Below are 21,932 nucleotides of genomic sequence, written 5' to 3'. Positions count from 1 at the left end.
TAGTCTAGTCTATAGTCTAGTCTATAGTCTAGTCTATAGTCTAGTCTATAGTCTAGTCTATAGTCTAGTCTATAGTCTAGTCTATAGTCTAGTCTCTAGTATAGTCTAGTCTATAGTCTAGTCTATAGTCTAGTCTATAGTCTAGTCTATAGTCTAGTCTATAGTCTAGTCTATAGTCTAGTCTATAGTCTAGTCTATAGTCTAGTCTATAGTCTAGTCTATAGTCTAGTCTATAGTCTAGTCTATAGTCTAGTCTATAGTCTAGTCTATAGTCTAGTCTATAGTCTAGTCTATAGTCTAGTCTATAGTCTAGTCTATAGTCTAGTCTATAGTCTAGTCTATAGTCTAGTCTATAGTCTAGTCTATAGTCTAGTCTATAGTCTAGTCTATAGTCTAGTCTATAGTCTAGTCTATAGTCTAGTCTATAGTCTAGTCTATAGTCTAGTCTATAGTCTAGTCTATAGTCTAGTCTATAGTCTAGTCTATAGTCTAGTCTATAGTCTAGTCTATAGTCTAGTCTATAGTCTAGTCTATAGTCTAGTCTATAGTCTAGTCTATAGTCTAGTCTATAGTCTAGTCTATAGTCTAGTCTATAGTCTAGTCTATAGTCTAGTCTATAGTCTAGTCTATAGTCTAGTCTATAGTCTAGTCTATAGTCTAGTCTATAGTCTAGTCTATAGTCTAGTCTATAGTCTAGTCTATAGTCCTAGTCTATAGTCTAGTCTATAGTCTAGTCTATAGTCTAGTCTATAGTCCTAGTCTATAGTCTAGTCTATAGTCTAGTCTATAGTCTATCTATAGTCTAGTTCTATAGTCTAGTCCTAGTCTAGTCTATAGTCTAGTCTATAGTCTAGTCTATAGTCTAGTCTATAGTCTAGTCTATAGTCTAGTCCATAGTCTAGTCTATAGTCTAGTCTATAGTCCTAGTCTATAGTCTAGTCTATAGTCTAGTCTATAGTCTAGTCTATAGTCTAGTCTATAGTCAGTCTATAGTCTAGTCTATAGTCTAGTCTATAGTCTAGTCTATAGTCAGTCTATAGTCTAGTCTAGTAGTCTAGTCTATAGTCTAGTCTATAGTCTAGTCTATAGTCTAGTCTATAGTCTAGTCTATAGTCTAGTCTATAGTCTAGTCTATAGTCTAGTCTATAGTCTAGTCTATAGTAGTCTATAGTCTAGTCTATGTCTAGTCTATAGTCTAGTCTATAGTCTAGTCTATAGTCTAGTCTATAGTCTAGTCTATAGTCTAGTCTATAGTCTAGTCTATAGTCTAGTCTATAGTCTAGTCTATAGTCTAGTCTATAGTCTAGTCTATAGTCTAGTCTATAGTCTAGTCTATAGTCTAGTCTATAGTCTAGTCTATAGTCTAGTCTATAGTCTAGTCTATAGTCTAGTCTATAGTCTAGTCTATAGTCTAGTCTATAGTCTAGTCTATAGTCTAGTCTATAGTCTAGTCTATAGTCTAGAGTCTAGTCTATAGTCTAGTCTATAGTCTAGTCTATAGTCTAGTCTATAGTCTAGTCTATAGTCTAGTCTATAGTCTAGTCTATAGTCTAGTCTATAGTCTATTCTATAGTCTAGTCTATAGTCTAGTCTATAGTCTAGTCTATAGTCTAGTCTATAGTCTAGTCTATAGTCTAGTCTATAGTCTAGTCTATAGTCTAGTCTATAGTCTAGTCTATAGTCTAGTCTATAGTCTAGTCTATAGTCTAGTCTATAGTCTAGTCTATAGTCTAGTCTATAGTCTAGTCATAGTTAGTCTATAGTCTAGTCTATAGTCTAGTCTATAGTCTAGTCTATAGTCTAGTCTATAGTCTAGTCTATAGTCTAGTCTATAGTCTAGTCTATAGTCTAGTCTATAGTCTAGTCTATAGTCTAGTCTATAGTCTAGTCTATAGTCTAGTCTATAGTCTAGTCTATAGTCTAGTCTATAGTCTAGTCTATAGTCTAGTCTATAGTCTAGTCTATAGTCTAGTCTATAGTCTAGTCTATAGTCTAGTCTATAGTCTAGTCTATAGTCTAGTCTATAGTCTAGTCTATAGTCTAGTCTATAGTCTAGTCTATAGTCTAGTCTATAGTCTAGTCTATAGTCTAGTCTATAGTCTAGTCTATAGTCTAGTCTATAGTCTAGTCTATAGTCTAGTCTATAGTCTAGTCTATAGTCTAGTCTATAGTCTAGTCTATAGTCTAGTCTATTAGTCTAGTCTATAGTCTAGTCTATAGTCTAGTCTATAGTCTAGTCTATAGTCTAGTCTATAGTCTAGTCTATAGTCTAGTCTATAGTCTAGTCTATAGTCTAGTCTATAGTCTAGTCTATAGTCTAGTCTATAGTCTAGTCTATAGTCTAGTCTATAGTCTAGTCTATAGTCTAGTCTATAGTCTAGTCTATAGTCTAGTCTATAGTCTAGTCTATAGTCTAGTCTATAGTCTAGTCTATAGTCTAGTCTATAGTCTAGTCTATAGTCTAGTCTATAGTCTAGTCTATAGTCTAGTCTATAGTCTAGTCTATAGTCTAGTCTAGTCTAGTCTAGTCTAGTCTATAGTCTAGTCTATAGTCTAGTCTATAGTCTAGTCTATAGTCTAGTCTATAGTCTAGTCTATAGTCTAGTCTATAGTCTAGTCTATAGTCTAGTCTATAGTCTAGTCTATACTCTAATCTATAATCTAATCTATAGTCTAGTCTATAGTCTAGTCTATGGTCTAGTCTATAGTCTAGTCTATAGTCTAGTCTGTAGTCTAGTCTGTAGTCTAGTCTATAATCTTGTCTATGTCTATTTATCCATTCCTTTCAATTATCTTACTCCTTCATATATCTGCATAACATTTTAAAACAATTGTTATTGAATCCTGATACTAGAAAATGGTATGTACCACTTTATAGGAGTTGCAGACTTTATTGTTGTTGTTGTTGCAAACACCACCAGTAGTAGTTGTTACAGTTTTTGTTATAATAGTATTGTTGGGGACTAAATTAGCTTATGTTTCATAATACAACAAGGTCGTTTCAATGTCATCTTTAGAATTCCACACATTTAAACGAAATGCAAAAAGAATTGTGGAAGAAAAAAGAAAATTGGTAGCATGCTGTAGAAGCAAAATAAAAAAAAAAACTTAAATGAATAGTAGTAACACATTTATATGCAACAGAGTTTTTTCTGCTTTGAAAAAATAAAATTCTTGTAGTAAGTTTGAAAGTATTTGTTAGATAGTGCGTTTAAGAATCCAATTGTTAAAGACAGGGTGTTAGATAAAGGGAGCAGTAATTACTCAATTTCTATGGAACGATGTTTTCAGATTCCTTCTGAACATATCAATAAATTTTCCATTACATTTGATCACATCCTTAAGAAAAAACCCAGCATTTAGTTTAAAGATCACAAAACTATCAGCTTTATTATAGTTTAATTTATAGAATCCATATTCAGACTTACTGGAGTTGAAAATCGATATTAAGGATCCTTGGAAAAATTTGTTTCTTAAAGAGCTTATTTTAAGAATAATATGTAGTTACTTTAAAAACTCCTACCTTTGCTACACCCTTTAAAATGCATTCAATATTTGTTCCCAAATATGACAATAATACAATTTCACGTAGTGATCGTAAATTTTGATATCTTCCAATAGTTTTATACTTAAGCTGAAATACATAAGCAATTGCCAAACATTTTGGGGGAAACGAAAAATCATAAAATCGGGGTAGAATTATAAAGAAAAGGGATATTTTAATAATATAGTAGGGTGGGTACTTTTCGAGTTACTAAGTCCAAGAATGAAATAGTCTATTAAATGGATCTTACCTTAGTTGATGGTCCAGATGGTCCTTTTTGATTCGTCTAAAGTCTGGACTATTGTTTAGTCTATAGTCTGGATCATAGTTTAGTCTAGTTATAGTGTGGACCACAGTTTAGTCAACAGTCTGAAATATAGTTAATCTACAGTCCGGACTATAGTTTAGTTTATAGTCTGTACTATTGTTTGGTCTATAGTCAGGACTATAGTTTAATCTATAGTCTGGACTATAGTTTAGTCTACAGTCTGGACTATAGTTTAGTATATAGTCAGAACTATAGTTTAATCTATAATCTGGACTATAGTTTGGTCTAGACTAGTATATAATCAGGACTATATATTAATCTATAGTCAGGACTATAGTTTAGTCTATAGTCTGGACTATAGTATATAGTCAGAATTATAGTTTAATCTATAATCTGAACTATAGTTTAGTCTATAGTCTAGACCATAGTTTAGTCTATAGCCTGGACTATAGTTTAGTTTATAGTCTGGACTATAGTTTAATTTATAATCAGGACTATAGTTTAACCTATAGTCTGGACTATAGTTTAGTATATAGTCAGAACTATAGTTTAATCTATAATCTGGACTATAGTTTAGTCTATATTTTGGACTATAGTTTAGTCAATAGTTTGGACTATAGTGTAGTTATCGTCTGGACTATAATTTAATCTATAGTCTGGACTATAGTTTAGTCTATAGGTTGGACTATAGTTTAGTTTATAGTCTGGACTATAGTTAGTTTAGTCTATAGTCTGGACTATAGTTTAGTTTATGGTATGGACCATAGTTTAGTCTATAGTCTGGAATATAGTTAGTTTAGTCTATAGTCTGGACTATAGTTAGTTCAGTCTATAGTCAAGATTATTGATTCGTCTAAAGTCTAGTCTATAGTTTAGTTAATAGTCTGGACTATAGTTTAGTCTATAGTCTGGAGTATAGTTTAGTCTGTACTATAGTTTAGTCTATAGTCTGGACTATAGTTTATTCTATAGTGTGGACTATAGTTTAATTTGTAGTCTGGACTATAGTTTAGTATATAGTCAGAACTATAGTTTAATTAATAGTCCGAACTATAGTTTAGTCTATAGTCTGGACTATAGTTTAGTCTATAGTGTGGACTATAGTTTAATTTGTAGTCTGGACTATAGTTTAGTATATAGTCAGAACTATAGTTTTAATAATAATCCGAACTATAGTTTAGTCTATGGTCTGGACTATAGTTTGGTTTATAGTCTGGACTATAGTTTAGTTATAGTCTGGACTATAGTTTAGTATATAGTCAGGACTATAATTAAGTCTATAGTCTGGACTATAGTTAGTTTAGTCTATAGTCAAGATTATTGATTCGTCTAAAGTCTAGTCTATAGTTTAGTCTATAGTGTGGGCTATAGTTTAGTTTATGGTCTGGACTATAGTTTAGATAATAGTCTGGACTATAGTTTAGTATATAGTCAGGACTATTATTTAATGTATTGTCTGAAATATAGTTTAGTCTAGAGTCTGGACTATAGTTAAGTTTTTAATCTGGACTATAGTTTAGTTTATAGTCTGGACTTTAGTTTAGTTTAAAGTCTGGACTAAGGTTTAGTCTACAGACTGGAAAGTTCAATGGTACAGTCTATAGTCCATAGATATTACCCCCTTACTTATAAAAATGTTAAATTATCCTTTAGAAGGAATTTTTTTTTATTTTTATTTCAGTTTTTCTTCCAATACCCATAATTTTTTGCACTTTTTGTGTTATTTTTGACAATTGGGGGAGATTTCTTAGTTGAGAAAGTAACAAAAATATATAATAAGAAAATCTGAATTATGTTAGGTCAAGGATTTGTTTATCATATACTTAACATAGCAATACAATTCAAACATAAAAGGACTTAGAAGAAAAGTAAAATGTTTAACATTCTTTTTTTTTTTTTTGGGAACAGAGATTAAGACATTTTGTTGTGGCCAGCAATTTAGTTAGAATGCAAGTGTGAAGGGTAGATTGAATGGACTTAACTGTAACTTTTAACAAGTTGTTTGAGTGAAAATTGCTATTTTTGAAAAGTATAAAGTAAAAATCATCCGTTGAGATGATGGAGTTTATGGAGTTTATTTTTATGGAAACATAAATGCAACTGTCAAAAATTTTGTATTAAAACTTTAATATTTATACGAACAATAAATATTTAAATTGAATTTATTTGTTTAAAGGTCAAATCATGAAGGATAAACATAACAATACAATAACAAGAAACTGTGAAATACTTTTTGCCCCATAAAAGAAAAACTATAAAGAAACAATGCAATATTTAACAAGGTCATCATCATTATCCAATTCCTTGCAAATATCCTGTCACTTTGCTTTTAATACCCCACAATAATTGTAATTAAGTTTATAAAATGCAAACAAGTTCATCAAAGTAATTATTTTTATACTCCCCCCTTTATGTAGTTTTTGAAAATGTCATTAAATGACATTTGCGCTCAATTTACTTTAAAAATACTACAAACAAAAGATATTGTTATCGTAGTTGTAATAGTTGTTGTTGTCCGTATCATCAACTAATTACTTCAGACAAAAAAAAAAAAAAACTCCGAACTAATGAAAGTTTTGTGCTAATATTAGAGATTGCTGTCAATCGTTAAGCAGTGAAAGAAAGTTATTAAAAAATCCCCCTGGTTTTACTGAAATGATAACAGTGGGATTGAAGAGAATTCGACTATACAAAAGACTATAACCTGGACTATAGTATGGACTATAACATAGTATGAACTATAGAGTAGACTATAGTATGGACTATAGAGTAGACTATAGTCTAGTCTATAATGTATACTATAGTCTGGACTATAGAGTAGACTATAGTCTGGACTATGGAGTAGACTATAGTCTGGACTATGGAGTAGACTATAGTCTGGACTATAGAGTAGACTATAATCTGCACTATAGAGTAGACTATAGTTTGGACTATAGAGTAGACTATAGAGAAGACTATAGTTTGGACTATAGTGCAGACTATAGTCTGGACTATAGAGTAGACTATAGCCTGGACTATAGAATAGACTATAGAGTAGACTATAGTCTGGGCTATAGAGTAGACTATAGTCTGGGCTATAGAGTAGACTATAATTTGGACTATAGAGTAGACTATAGAGCAGACTATAGTTTGGACCATAGAGTAGACTATAGTTTGGACTATAGTGCAGACTATAGTCTGGACTATAGAGTAGACTATAGCCTGGACTATAGAATAGACTATAGTCTGGACTATAGAGTAGACTATAGTCTGGGCTATAGAGTAGACTATAGTCTGGGCTATAGAGTAGACTATAATCTGGACTATAGAATAGACTATAGTTTGGACTATAGAGTAGACTATAGTTTGGACTATAGAGTAGACTATAGTTTGGACTATAGTGCAGACTATTGTCTGGAATATAGAGTAGACTATAGTCTGGACTATAGAGTAGGCTATAGTCTGGACTATAGAGTGGACTATAGTCTGGGCTATAGACTAGACTATAGTCTGGGCTATAGAGTAGACTATAGTCTGGGCTATAGAGTAGACTATAGTCTGGACTATAGAGTAGACTATAGTATGGACTATAGAGTAGACTATAGTCTGGACTATAGAGTAGACTATAGAGTAGACTATAGTCTGGACTATAGAGTAGATTATCTTCTGGACTATAGAGTAGAGTACAGTCTGGACTATAGAGTAGACTATAGTCTGGACTATAGAGTAGACTATAGTCTGGACTATAGAGTAGACTATAGTCTGGACTATAGAGTAGACTATAGTCTGGACTATAGAGTAGACTATAGTCTGAACTATGGAGTAGTCTATAGTCTGGACCCTGGAGTAGTCTATAGTCTGGACCCTGGAGTAGTCTATAGTCTGGACTATGGAGTGGACTATAGTCTGGACCCTGGAGTAGTCTATAGTCTGGACTATGGAGTGGACTATAGTCTGGACTTTAGAGTAGACTATTGTCTGGAGTATAGAGTAGACTACAGTCTGGACTATAGAGTAGATTATATTCTGGACTATAGTGTAGTCAATAGTCTGGACTACAGAGTAGACTATAGTCTGGACTATAGAGTAGACTATAGAGTAAACTATAGTCTGGACTATAGAGTAAACTATAGTCTGGACTATAGAGTAGACTATAGTCTGGACTATAGAGTGGTCAATAGTCTGGCCTTTCATAGGCTGTACTGTAGTTGTAGTAGACTATAGAGTATAGTCTGGACTACAGAGTAGACTATAGTCTGGACTATGGAGTAGTCAATAGTCTGGACTATAGAGTAGTCAATAGTCTGGACTATAGAGTAGGCTATAGTTTGGACTATAGCGTCTGAACTATGGAGTAATCTAGACTATAGCAGACTACAAAGTAGAATATAGTCTGGACTATAGAGTAGACTATAGTCTGGACTATAGAGTAGACTATAGTATGGACTATAAAGTAGACTATAGTCTGGACTATAGAGTAGACTATAGTCTGGACTATAGAGTGGACTATAGTCTGGAATATAGAGTAGATTATGGTTTGGACTATAGAGTAGACTATAGTCTGGACTATAGCATAGACTATTGCCTGAACTATAGAGTATATAATAGTCTGGCCTGCCATAGGCTGTACTGTAGTTAACTAGTAGTCTGGATTTTTAATTACTTAGTCTGTAGGATATTATGAAAGTTTGCATTTTAAAAAGTCGTTAGTTTATCTTATCAGGAAACATTAACATTAGTGACTATAATTACTCTTTAATGGGTCTAACGAGGCCTCAACACAACTATAAATAAACTAAGCTTGAAATGATTTAGCTCAAACCCAACTAAGTAAAACAAAATGTTAAAATATTTTGTATTAAGTTTATTTGCATTGTCTTTAACGTGGCAAGCTTTCGGCGAGGACTCTGATTCGAAAGAGTCCGAATTTGGTGTTAGTCAATTCAATGATACCGATGGCAATATAATACCGAGACCACGTTATGCTCAATTGAATATTAATGACAAAACGTATACATTTATATTCATACCTGTCAATTGGTATACGGCCGTGGAAATTTGCAATTCACAAAATCAAGTTATAGCCAGAGTGACCAGTTCCGAAGAGAGTACTAAATTATATGACAGTTTATATAAGAATGGTAAGTTTAATTAAAGTAGAGAATTGTTTACTATATACTAAATATAATCATTTGTTGTTTAGGTCTTGTAAGAGCTGATTCCTCTTTTTGGTTAGGCGCTAGTGATTTGGGCCATTATGGCCGTTGGTCATGGATTACCACAGGACGTCCAGCTTTATATACTAACTGGAGTCCCGGTGAACCCAATAATCTTTATGGCAGAGAACATTGTCTAGAATTGCAAGGTAATGGCAAGTGGAATGATAACGATTGCGAAAATCTAAAACAAGTTGTATGTCAAAATCGTCCTACTTGTCAATAATTGTATTCCATATTCAAAGGTCTAATAAAATCATTAAAGCAAATTATATATTATGTTAAATTATTTAATACAATCAAATATAAATACTAATATATAGGCGAAACTGAAGACAAACCGGTAGTATAAAGAAGAGAAAAGAAAGAAAAGTCTATAGTCTAGACTATAGAATAGACTTTAAAATAGACTGTAGAATAGGCTATAGAATGGACGACTAAAGAACTGACTATACAATATAGAATCCACAGTCTGGACTATAGAAGAGATTATAGTCTGACCTCTTGAATAGTCTATAGTCTGGACTACAGAAGAGTCTATAGTCTGGACTATAAGAGTCTATCGTCTGGACTATAGTAGAGTCTATAGTCTGGAGTATAGAAAAGTCTATAGTCTGAACTATAGAAGAGTCTATAGTCTGGACTAAAAAAGAGTCAATAGTCTGAACTTTAGAAGATGGATTATAAAAGAGTCAATAGTCTGGACTATAAAAGAGTCTATAGTCTGGAATACAGAAACGTCTATAGTGTAGATTATAGAAGTGTATATAGTGTAGACTATAGAAGAGTATATAGTGTAGACTATAGAAGAGTATATAGTAGGGACTATGGAAGGATCTATAGCAGAGTTTATAGCGTGGACTATAGAAGAGTCGATAGTCTGGATTATAGAAATGTCAATAGTCTGGACTATAGAAGAGTCTATAGTGTGGACTATAGAAGAGTCTATAGTCTGGACTATAGAAGTGGCTATAGTCTGGACTATTGAAGTGTCTATAGACTGGACTATAAAAGAGTCAATAGCCTGGACTATAAAAGAGTCTATAGTCTGGACTATGGAAGAGCTTATAGTCCAGATTATAGACCCATATATAGTCCAGACTATAGACCCACTCTATAGTCTGGACTATAGATGGGTCTATACTCTGGACTATAGATGGGTCTAAAGTCTGAACTATAGATGAGTCTATGGTCTGGACTATAGATGATTCTATAGTCTGGACTATAGATGATTTTATAGTCTGGACTATAGAACAGTCTATAGTCTGGACTATAGAACAGTCTATAGTCTGGACTATAGAGCAGTCTATAGTCTGGACTATAGAGCAGTCTCTAGTCTGGACTATAGAGCAGTCTATAGTCTCTAGTCTGGACTATAGAGCAGTCTATAGTCTGGACTAGAGAGCAGTCTGTAGTCTGGACTATAGAGCAGTCTATAGTCTGGACTATAGATGGGTCTATAGTCTAGACTATATATGAAACTATAGTGTGGACTATAAAAGAGTCTATAGTATGGACTATAGAAGAGTCTATATTCTGGATTATAGAAGTGTCTGTAGTCTGAACTACAGAAGAGTCTGTAGTCTGGTCTAAAGAGTCTATAGTGTGGACTATAGAATAGTCTTTTGTCTGGACTATATATTAGTCTAAAGTCTGGACTATAGAAGAGTCTATAGTCTGGACTATATATTAGCCTATTGCCTGAACTGTAGATTATATAATAGTCTGGACTAAAGATTAGTTTATAGTCTGGACTATAGTGTGGTTTATACTTTGAACTATAAAATACTATAGATTAGTCCATAGTCTGGACTATGGGAATAATCCCAATTTATTATTAACTGATATTCTAGAGCCACTTGTCAAGTTATGGACAAAATAAATAGGCACAATAGCAAATAACTCATCATCTTGATTTGTGTCAATTTCAGAATAGTATTTATAGTTTTTGGTTAAGAAACCGAAAAAATATTCCAAAAGTAATTATAATTACTTTATTACTCTATAGAGTTAATTATTGTCATTAAAAGTTATATATAATTTTCTATTGATAAGATAATTTTGATTAACGACTTAGCGGCAGTTTAAGTTTGTTTATAAAAGACCTCTTACCTACTCACTCATATTCAAAACTTTACGAAATTCTTGAAGAGATATTGAGGAGTTTCTTTTTTAAAATGTTTTTTAACTTTAAATCGTTGATCTGTTGCCTTTTAGGGGTTTTTATGCTGTTGCTATTGAAGTCTACTCAGGCACAATTGGACCTTAGTAAAATCGGCATTTTACAGACTGTGGGTGAAAAACAATATTTTGTTGAGAAAGCGGTTAAAGTTAATTGGCACAAAGCCTTACAAAGTTGTGCTAAAATGAACATGAGATTGGCATCAATTGAATCGTCGACGGAGCAGCAAAATTTAAAAACATTATTGAATTCGAATTGTAAGTATGAGAATTATTATTCTGGACTATAGTCGGGTCTATAGTCTATAAAATGGAGTTTTGTCTAGCCTACAAGGTGAACTATAGTCTAGACTATAGTATGGTCTATAATCTAGACTATAGTCTAGACTATAGTATGGTCTATAATCTAGACTATAGTTTAGTCTACAGTCTGGACTATAGTCTGGACTATAGACTTGACTATAGTCTTGATTATAGCCTGTCCTATAGACTGGACTATAGCCTGGCCTATAGACTGGACTATAGCCTGGGCTATAGACTGGACTATAGCCTGGGCTATAGTCTGGAGTATAGCCTGGACTATAATCAAGTCTATTGTCTAGTAATAGTCTAGACTGCAGTCCAGATTATAGACTAGGTTATAGTCCAGTCTATAGTCGAGACTACATTCCAGTCCAGACTATAATGTATAGTCAATAGTTTTGTATTTAGTCTGCAACAGAAACTCCTCAAAATTATGGACCTAAGAAACTTTTAGTCTGAACTATAATTTGTTAACATCTATTAAAATTTTTTTCAGCTGCTTTATCTAAACAATACTGGATATCTGGCAATGATTTGTCTTTAAGCCGTGACTTTGTCTGGTTCGGTACTGGCGATTCTTTCAGCTATACTAGTTGGGGTTCTGCACCCGGCGGCAGCACTAGCCAACGTTGTGTACGTACTGATGCTAATTTCAATTGGCGTAGAGAATTTTGCAGCAGTTTACAGTACTTCATATGCGAAAGGCCTTTAGTGCCGGCATGTGGTTCCAGTGCAACATGTAATGTTAAACCCACAATTATTGTGTAATTATTTTCTTATTAAGGAAGAAAATTTTAAATAAATATATAAATTTAAAGCATAAAATAAAACTTTAATTTAATTTATGATTTTAGAAATTTTGGAATGTCTAAGAATCAAGGCTACAGATAATAGTTTAATAGGGAATATAAGGATTAGATATTATGAAAACGTGTTAAAATAAATACCAGATTTTGGGTGGACATTTAAATTGCATTATATATATGTAGTCCCTATACTTCGACTTCTAATAAGATATCTCGTAGTTTTCTTTAGAAATTCAAAGTTTAAAGTCTGAGAACAGAAATCCAGTTCGCTTCATTTGGGTACATTTTGGTCCAAGTTAAAGATTGAAATCTACTTGAAAATATAATATTATTCTGAGAAAGTATTGGACTAAAAATATCCATATAATACTTGACTAATATTGGCGCTGTCTTAAAATTTGAACTGTTACAAATTTGTCACTTTTTAAAACAAAATATACTCTGAAAAATGTTATCTAAACAGATGAAAGCTTCTAAATGGAAACATTAGATACTTAGTCCTAAATTAGTGAACATTAAGAACGACTTAATATAATCCAGAATAAGGTCAGAATGCACTAATGGGACATAATGGTAATTTGGATCCCGCTCTCTCAATTCATCAGGATTACCTCAAGGTACTCATACTTCAAATAAGCGAAAATCAGGTGATTGATCACCCTCACAATTATAACCTGAATTAGCTGGAATTTCCATTATTATCAAAAACATTACGTCAAAATATGTCATTTAATCTCATACCTCTAATCAATCAAAGTCATTCTCTGCATTTCCGAAAACGTTCAGAAGTTTTCTATATAAACTATAGTAAAATTGGAATACTATTATTATAATTTTGAAACCAGCTAAGCTTTGCTAGACTTTCTTAAAAAAATGGCTTTAAACTTTAATATCTTTGCAGTAACTTTAAGCTTAGTTCTGCTTAAACTTTTAGCTATGGCTAGTGGTGAGACCACAACCACAACTATAGGGGAAAAAAATTATCGTGTTGTTACCTATGAGAAGGTGAATTGGTATCGTGCTTATCAGTTATGTGCGTTAGCTGGTATGCAATTGGCTTCTATTGAATCGGAGAGTGAAGCAAAGGCTTTGAGTGAATTTCTATTTGCGAATTGTAAGTAAAAACTTTGAAATGAAAAAGAGTTATAATGAAAATATGATGATTATACGATTCCAATGTATTATAATGCATTATAATGTGAGTATGAGGTACTATAGTACATTATAATGTTATTATAACACATTATAATAGTATTATAATCCATTATAATTTGATGATCATTTCTATAAATACGTTATAATTCAGTAATAATGTGTTTTAATATATTATAATTCGATTATAAAGTTTTCTTATAATGAATTTAAATTCATTATAATATGATTATAATATACAATAATACATTATAATGTAATTATAATGCGCTTTAAAAAATTATAATTCAATTATAATGTTTAAAAAAACATAATAATTAAATTATAACATATTTTTAATAATTATAATTAAATTCTAATGCATTATAAATCATTACAATATGCCTATAATACATTGTAGCTCATTATAATCGCAATATAATAAAATGTAACGCATTATAATTTGATTATAATCGATGGTAACAGATTATATGTTATTCGATTATTATGGATTATAATACATTATAATATGATTATAATGGATTATAATACATTATAATCGATAATAATTAGTTATAATGATATGTTATAGGGTTATAAAGTTTTATAATTTCACTTTAATGTATTTAAACACATTATAATGAGATTATAATGGATCAAAAGATATTAGTTTTATGTTATAATGTGTTATAATACATTATAATACTATACTATATACTAAATTATAATCTTATTATAATGCTTTACTATACATTATAATTTTAATATAATTAATTATAATGCATTATAATTCGATTATAATGGGGTTTAAAGCATTATAATATATTTTAATGCTAACTATTTGATTGTAATTTGTTATAATTACTTATAAATCGATTATAATGCATATAAATACATCATAATAGGATTATGATGTATTATAAAGCCTTATGATTTAATTATAATATACCTACACATAATATAATTCTATTATAATATATTATGAAACATTATAATCAAACTTCAACTAATAACATTTCCAACAACTTTCATTTCCCCCCTTTTTTAGCCCTTCTTTTCAACAACTATTGGTTAGCGGGCAATAATTTGGGTAATCGTGGCGAATATGTATGGCTTTCCAGCGGTAATCGTTTCTCTTACACCAAATGGGCTGATAATCAACCGGGTACTTTGGCAAATCGTTGCATACGTACTAATGCTGAACTAAAATGGATAACAGAACCATGTACTAATACAAATTTTTATATTTGTTCTAGTCCAACTGTACCGGATTGTCTAACCGGTGAATGCAAATTAGCATTCGAATGATTTACTTATATTTCTTGAAATATTAAAGAAAATTAATAAAATTTGTATGGGAATATTAGAAAAATAAACAAAAAAACGTTTTTATATAAAATTTAATTTAACAGGGATAGTATATATAAATCTGTTGCTACATACAGATCTATTATATAATATGTAGTTGATTTTGGATGGAAAATTGAAGTCTTATTTAAGAATCTATGGTCGATTTTCGGATGGATCCTTAGGTTTTATATGAAATCTCATCCTTGGGGGAATATATGAGTAATCACTCATTTTCGTTATTTTCTCTATTGAATCATTTTTTGATGATGTACAACGGATATTATGATTATTGTTTTAGAATCATAGATTATTTTCTCAATTGGAGCATTTTTAATGACCTACAGAGGATTTTAGGTTTATTATAACCCATTATAATAGGCTTTTAATGTGTTATAACCCATTATAATGCGCTAAATTACATTATAATATATTTATACAGTATTATAACACATTATAATGATATGACAAGGTACTAAAACATATTATAACATGATTACAATTTGTTAAAACCTATTATAATATAATTATAATTTATTATAACCAATTATAGTATGATTATAATATATTAAAACTAATTATAATACTTTACAACCCATTATAATACGATTATAATGTGTACTGTAGCATTATAATTATATTATAATGTATTATACCATATTATAATGCAATTATAATGTAATATAACGCATTAATAAATGATAATAATGGAATTATGACCTACAGAGGATTTTAGGTTTATTATAACCCATTATAATAGGCTTTTAATGTGTTATAACCCATTATAATGCGCTAAATTACATTATAATATATTTATACAGTATTATAACACATTATAATGATATGACAAGGTACTAAAACATATTATAACATGATTACAATTTGTTAAAACCTATTATAATATAATTATAATTTATTATAACCAATTATAGTATGATTATAATATATTAAAACTAATTATAATACTTTACAACCCATTATAATACGATTATAATGTGTACTGTAGCATTATAATTATATTATAATGTATTATACCATATTATAATGCAATTATAATGTAATATAACGCATTAATAAATGATAATAATGGAATTATAACACGATTGAAATAAATTATAACACATTATAATGTTATTATAATGTATTATAACGTATTTTAATGCAATTTTAGAGATTTTCAACCCATTTTAATACTATTATAATGTATTATTGCACATTATAATGCCACTACAATGTATTAAAATACATTACATTACAACCCATTATAATACGATTATAATATATAGTGTAGCATTATAATGCTATTATAATTTATTATACCATATAATAATGCAGTTATAATGTAATATAACGCATTAATATATGATAATAATGGAATATAATACATTATAATACGATTGAAATAAATTATAACACATTATAATGTTATTATAATGTATTATAACGTATTTTAATACAATTTTAAAGATTTTCAACCCATTATAATACTATTATAATATATTATGACACATTATAATGCCACTACAATGTATTAAAATACATTATAACATGATTATAACGTTTCATAACCCATTATAATACGGTTATAATGTATTAAGTTACATTATAACATGATTATAATATGTTTTAACATATTATAATATGATAATAATGTTTTTACATTATCTTTATATAATAATATTGTATTATAATGAGATTATAATGTATTATAATCCATTATAATAAGATTATAATGTATTATAACACGTTATAAAGCGTTGTAACAAGATTATAATGCATTATAACATATTATAATACGACTATATTCTCTTATAAAACATTATAATGTATTTTTTACCTTTTTTATAATAACATTATCAGAAAACTCATTAATTGTTAATACATTTTAAACTACTATATACTTATCTTTATATGGAAATCAATCAATGTCTTTAAATTGTAAATTATACTTCTGTCCTTAACTTTCTGCTATAATTTTTCCATATAAATAAACTTTAGTTTAAACAAAAACCCTAAGTTATAACTGAATCTTCCACGTTACAATAAAAATGGTTACAACTATTAAACCTCTTTTACTATCCTTCAGCATAATGCTATTGGGTCTAGTACTTGCCGTTAAGGCTGACGATGATTTAACTACCGATATTGGTAGCAAGAGATTTTTGATAAAAACCGGCAAAAAACTTAATTGGTACCAAGCCAATCATGCGTGTACGCGTGTGGGTATGACTCTAGCATCTATTGAATCGGAGACAGAGCAAACAAATTTAAGGAATTATTTGTTTTCTCAGGGTAAGTAATGATATAGATATTCCGGCTAAGTAAATTAATCATATTATATTAGGTCACTTGAGCGATGGTTTCTGGTTGTCTGGAAATAATTTGGCTGACGAAACTGTCTATACTTGGTTGTCGAATGGTAATAAATTAAGCTATACAAATTGGCTTAGCGGACAACCTAGTCCTTTAGCAAATTACTGTGTTTTCACCGATGTGGACTTTAAGTGGAACACAGTGTTATGCGCTGGCACAACCCCTGATGTAAAATACTATATTTGTTCAAGACCACTTGTACCAAACTGTGGTATAACTGGACGTTGTAAAATAAATAGAAGTTTTTATTATTGATTTGATATACAAACTTAATTATGAATAAAAAACTATTTCCAGAACATTTAAAATAATTTTTTTATTTTCAACTAACAAAATATGTTTGTAAATTTTTTACAATCCAAAATTTTTTAAAAACTGGAACTATACTAGAACTGAACTAGACCTGAACTACAACCGAACTACAACTGGACTAGAACTGAACTAGACCTGAACTAAAACTGGACTAGAACTGAACTAGAACTGAACTAGAACTGAACTAGAACTGAACTAGAACTGAACTAGAACTGAACTAGAACTGAACTAGAACTGAACTAGAACTGAACTAGAACTGAACTAGAACTGAACTAGAACTGAACTAGAACTGAACTAGAACTGAACTAGAACTGAACTAGAACTGAACTAGAACTGAACTAGAACTGAACTAGAACAAGCTAGAACAGAACAGAACTAGAACTGGACTAGAACTGAACTACTGAACTAGAACTGAACTAGAACTGAACTAGAACTGAACTAGAACTGAACTAGAACTGAACTAGAACTGAACTAGAACTGAACTAGAACTGAACTAGAACTGAACTAGAACTGAACTAGAACTGAACTAGAACTGAACTAGAACTGAACTAGAACTGAACTAGAACTGAACTAGAACTGAACTAAAACTGAACTAGAACTGAACTAGAACTGTACTAGATCTGAACTAGAACTGAACTAGAACTGAACTAGAACTAAACTAGAACTAAACTAGAACTAGAACTGAGCTACAATTGAACTAGAACTGAACCAGACTTGAACTAAACCTGAACACACATTTTTCTAGAACAGAACAGAACTAGAACTGGACTAGAACTGAACTTGAACTAGAACTGAACTAGAACTGAACTAGAACTGAACTAGAACTGAACTAGAACTGAACTAGAACTAGAACTGAACTAGAACTGAACTAGAACTGAACTAGAACTGAACTAGAACTGAACTAGAACTGAACTAGAACTGAACTAGAACTGAACTAGAACTGAACTAGAACTGAACTAGAACTGAACTAAAACTGAACTAGAACTGAACTAGAACTGTACTAGATCTGAACTAGAACTGAACTAGAACTGAACTAGAACTAAACTAGAACTAGAACTGAGCTACAATTGAACTAGAACTGAACCAGACTTGAACTAAACCTGAACACACATTTTTCTAAAAAAATAAAAACAACAGTACTCCTCCTAGTTGCCACAAAAACATTGCACTGACCTCTTTCCTCACTCTTCCATTTATGCTAAGTATGTACTTATAAAGAAAACGCCGGCCGCTAGCCATCAATTTGAAGCATAAGACACTCCTTCCTGATCTCATATTTCTTATTTTTCAAAAACAAAAAAGCTCCGGCCAGCTACCACCTGCAATTTTTGCCACCAATCTTCTTAACTTTGAGAAGTTTTTTTTCTATTATTTTTATGCAACAACAAAACAGCACTACATTGCAATACATACCCTCATTCCAGCTTCTTGCTCCACCACATATTATGCTTCTTTAGCTCCGGCAGCCACTTCCATTTTTGACATCAACTTTTTTTCACAATTTTCACAAACACTTGTTACTATTATAGTTTTAATTTTCCTTTAACTTTTATACATAATATTATTAATCATTTACTAAATAAGAAATTTATGCAAAATTATTAGCAATTTGTTTACTTATAATAGCAATAATTAATTATTTTCCAGGAGTACTACAAAAGACGACAAAACATTTGTAAAATTACGCGCAAACTAAAAGAAAACTGTCAAATTTTGTTGTTTTGTCTTGTTATGATTATGTTGTTATTGTTGTTATTAGGCTTTACTAAATTCTCTAAATATATTTGTATGAGAATGTGTGTATGTTTTATGTGAAGGAAGAGTAAGTGAGTATAGGAATGCAATTCTCTTCTCCCACTTCTCTCCCCCTTTAAAAAACAAACACCTAGTAAAGCTTACAAACATCGCATAAAACATACACACATTCTCATACAAATATTATGAAAGAATTTTGTAGAACCTTAATAACAACAATAACAACATAATCATAACAAGACAAAACAACAAAATTTGACAGTTTTCTTTTAGTTTGCGCGTAATTTACAATTGGTGTGACGTTTTTTCATATGTACTCCTGGAAAATAAATAATTATTGCTATTAATAGTAAACAAATTGCAAATATTTTTGCATAAATTGCTAATTAAATAAATGCTTAATAATATTATGTATAAAAGTTAAAGCAAAATTTTAAATATAATAGTAAAAAGTGTTCGTAAAAATTGTGAAAAGAAGTTGTTTGCAAAAGTGGAAGTGGCTGCCGGAGCGAAAGAAGCATGATATGTGTTGGAGCAAGTAGCTGGAATGAGGGTATTTATTGCAATGTAATGTGGTTTTGTTATTGCATAAACTCATTTGGAAGTTGAAATATCTCAAAGTTAAGAAGATTGAAAGCAAAAATTGAAGGTGGTAGCTGGCCGGAGTTTTATGTTTATGACTAGCTTATTACCCGCTACTTTGTTAGCGAGGGTTTTTATAGAATGATAAATATGTTGGCTCTTCATTTAGCAAGGAAAAAAGAATATGTATTACAAAGATTACAAATTTTTAAATATTGGTAATTCCCTAATTTGAAGAAATGATGATTGTATATGTGTACTCAATTTTAAGTACTTAAAAGTCCACTTTTATAGATTCTCATTTACGCCGTGCTCTATATGCTTAATTTCATGTTTTTAGGTTGAATTTTATAGAAAACTCAAAAAATACCAATCGAAGGACGAAAAAGTGCCAAAAAGTTCACTTTTATAGATTCTCATTAACTAAGGCCTCTGCATGCTTAATTTCATGTTTCTAGGTTTAATTTTATGGAAAACTCAAAAAGTACCAGTCGAAGTACGATAAAGTACCAAAAAGTCCCCTTTTATAGATTCTAATTTACTCCAGGCTCTACATGCTTAATTTTATGTTTCTAGGTTAAATTTTATAAAAAACTGAAAAAAGTACCAGTCGAAGAATGAAAAAGTACAAAAAAGTCTCCTTTTATAGATTCTTATTTACTCCGGGCTCTACATGCTTAATTTCATGTTTCTATGTTCAATTTTATAGAAAAATCAAAAAGTACCAATCGAAGAACAAAAAAGTACCAAAAAGGTCCTCTTTTATAGTTTCCAATTTACTCCGGGCTCTATATGCTTAATATCATGTTTCTAGGTTCAATTTTATAGAAAAATCAAAAAGTTCCAGTCGAAGAACGAAAAAGTACCAAAAAGTCCCCTTATATATTCCCATTAACTAAGGGCTCTGCATGCTTAATTTCATGTTTCTAGGTTAAATTTTATAGAAAAATCAAAAAGTACCAGTCGAAGAACGAAAAAGTACCAAAAAGTCCCCTTATATATTCCCATTAACTAAGGGCTCTGCATGCTTAATTTCATGTTTCTAGGTTTAATTTGATAGAAAACTCAAAAAGTACCAGTCGAAGGACGAAAAAGTACCAAAAAGTCCCCTATTATAGATTCTCATTCACTCTGGGCTCTACATGCTTAATTCATGTTTCTAGGTTAAATTTTATAGAAAACTCAAAAAGTACCAGTCGAAAGACGAAAAAGTTCCAAAAAGTCCCCTTTTATAGATTCTCATTTACTAAGGGCTCTACATGCTTAATTTCATGTTTCTAGGTTAAATTTTATAGAAAACTCAAAAAGTACCAGTTGAAGGATGAAAAAGTACCAAAAAGTCCCCTTTTATAGATTCTCATTTACTAGGGCTCTACATGCTTAATTTCATGTTTCTAGGTTAAATTTTATAGAAAACTCAAAAAGTACCAGTGGAAGGACGAAAAAGTATCAAAAAGTCCCCTTTTATAGATTCTCATTTACTAAGGGCTCTACATGCTTAATTTTATGTTTCTAGGTTAAATTTTATAGAAAACTCAAAAAGTACCAGTCGAAAGACGAAAAAGTCCCCTTTTATAGATTCTCATTTACTAAGGGCTCTACATGCTTAATTTCATGTTTCTAGGTTAAATTTTATAGAAAACTCAAAAAGTACCAGTCGAAGGACGAAAAAGTACAAAAAAGTCCCCTATTATAGATTCTCATTTACTCTGGGCTCTACATGCTTAATTTCATGTTTGTAGGTTAAATTTTATAGAAAACTCAAAAAGTACCAGTCGAAGGACGAAAAAGTACCAAAAAGTCCCCTATTATAGATACTCATTTACTCCAGGCTCTACATGCTTAAATTCATGTTTCTAGGTTAAATTTTATAGAAAACTCAAAAAGTACCAGTCGAAAGACGAAAATGTTCCAAAAAGTCCCCTTTTATAGATTCTCATTTACTCCGGGCTACATGCTTAATTTCATGTTTCTAGGTTAAATTTTATAGAAAACTCAAAAAGTATCGGTCGAAAGACGAAAAAGTACCAAAAAGTCCCCTATTATAGATTCTCATTTACTAAGGGCTCTACATGCTTAATTTCATGTTTCTAGGTTAAATTTTATAGAAAACTCAAAAAGTACCAGTCGAAGAC

The 21,932-nt window shown here is 30.7% G+C and overlaps 4 protein-coding genes across 4 annotated transcripts; all 4 read left to right on the top strand.

Annotated features, from left to right (window-relative positions):
* The first annotated feature begins 8,595 nt into the window (after nt 1–8,595).
* Nucleotides 8,596–9,281, top strand: LOC119612557 (perlucin-like). Its single transcript, XM_037968373.1, has 2 exons — nt 8,596–8,932; nt 8,995–9,281. The coding sequence occupies exons 1-2, from the start codon at nt 8,632–8,634 to the stop codon at nt 9,231–9,233; spliced, it is 540 nt and encodes a 179-aa protein (XP_037824301.1). The 5' UTR covers nt 8,596–8,631; the 3' UTR covers nt 9,234–9,281.
* A 1,850-nt stretch (nt 9,282–11,131) lies between these two features.
* LOC119612558 (lectin subunit alpha-like) lies at nt 11,132–12,321 on the top strand. Its single transcript, XM_037968374.1, has 2 exons — nt 11,132–11,446; nt 11,988–12,321. Exons 1-2 carry the CDS (start codon nt 11,185–11,187, stop codon nt 12,257–12,259), a joined length of 534 nt encoding a protein of 177 aa, XP_037824302.1. The 5' UTR covers nt 11,132–11,184; the 3' UTR covers nt 12,260–12,321.
* Nucleotides 12,322–13,132: 811 nt separating this feature from the next.
* Nucleotides 13,133–14,804, top strand: LOC119612561 (C-type lectin 37Da-like). Its single transcript, XM_037968376.1, has 2 exons — nt 13,133–13,411; nt 14,477–14,804. Exons 1-2 carry the CDS (start codon nt 13,171–13,173, stop codon nt 14,734–14,736), a joined length of 501 nt encoding a protein of 166 aa, XP_037824304.1. The 5' UTR covers nt 13,133–13,170; the 3' UTR covers nt 14,737–14,804.
* A 1,981-nt stretch (nt 14,805–16,785) lies between these two features.
* Nucleotides 16,786–17,456, top strand: LOC119612560 (C-type lectin 37Db-like). Its single transcript, XM_037968375.1, has 2 exons — nt 16,786–17,067; nt 17,120–17,456. The coding sequence occupies exons 1-2, from the start codon at nt 16,824–16,826 to the stop codon at nt 17,401–17,403; spliced, it is 528 nt and encodes a 175-aa protein (XP_037824303.1). The 5' UTR covers nt 16,786–16,823; the 3' UTR covers nt 17,404–17,456.
* The last annotated feature ends 4,476 nt before the right edge of the window (nt 17,457–21,932 follow it).

This window comes from Lucilia sericata, unplaced genomic scaffold, assembly GCF_015586225.1.
Source record: "Lucilia sericata isolate MDLA Ls3-8-SP2 unplaced genomic scaffold, ASM1558622v1 Contig001734F_arrow, whole genome shotgun sequence".
Lineage (NCBI taxonomy): Eukaryota > Metazoa > Arthropoda > Insecta > Diptera > Calliphoridae > Lucilia > Lucilia sericata.
The sequence above is the reverse complement of the archived record's forward strand: the minus strand, read 5'-3'. Positions and strand labels throughout refer to the sequence as shown.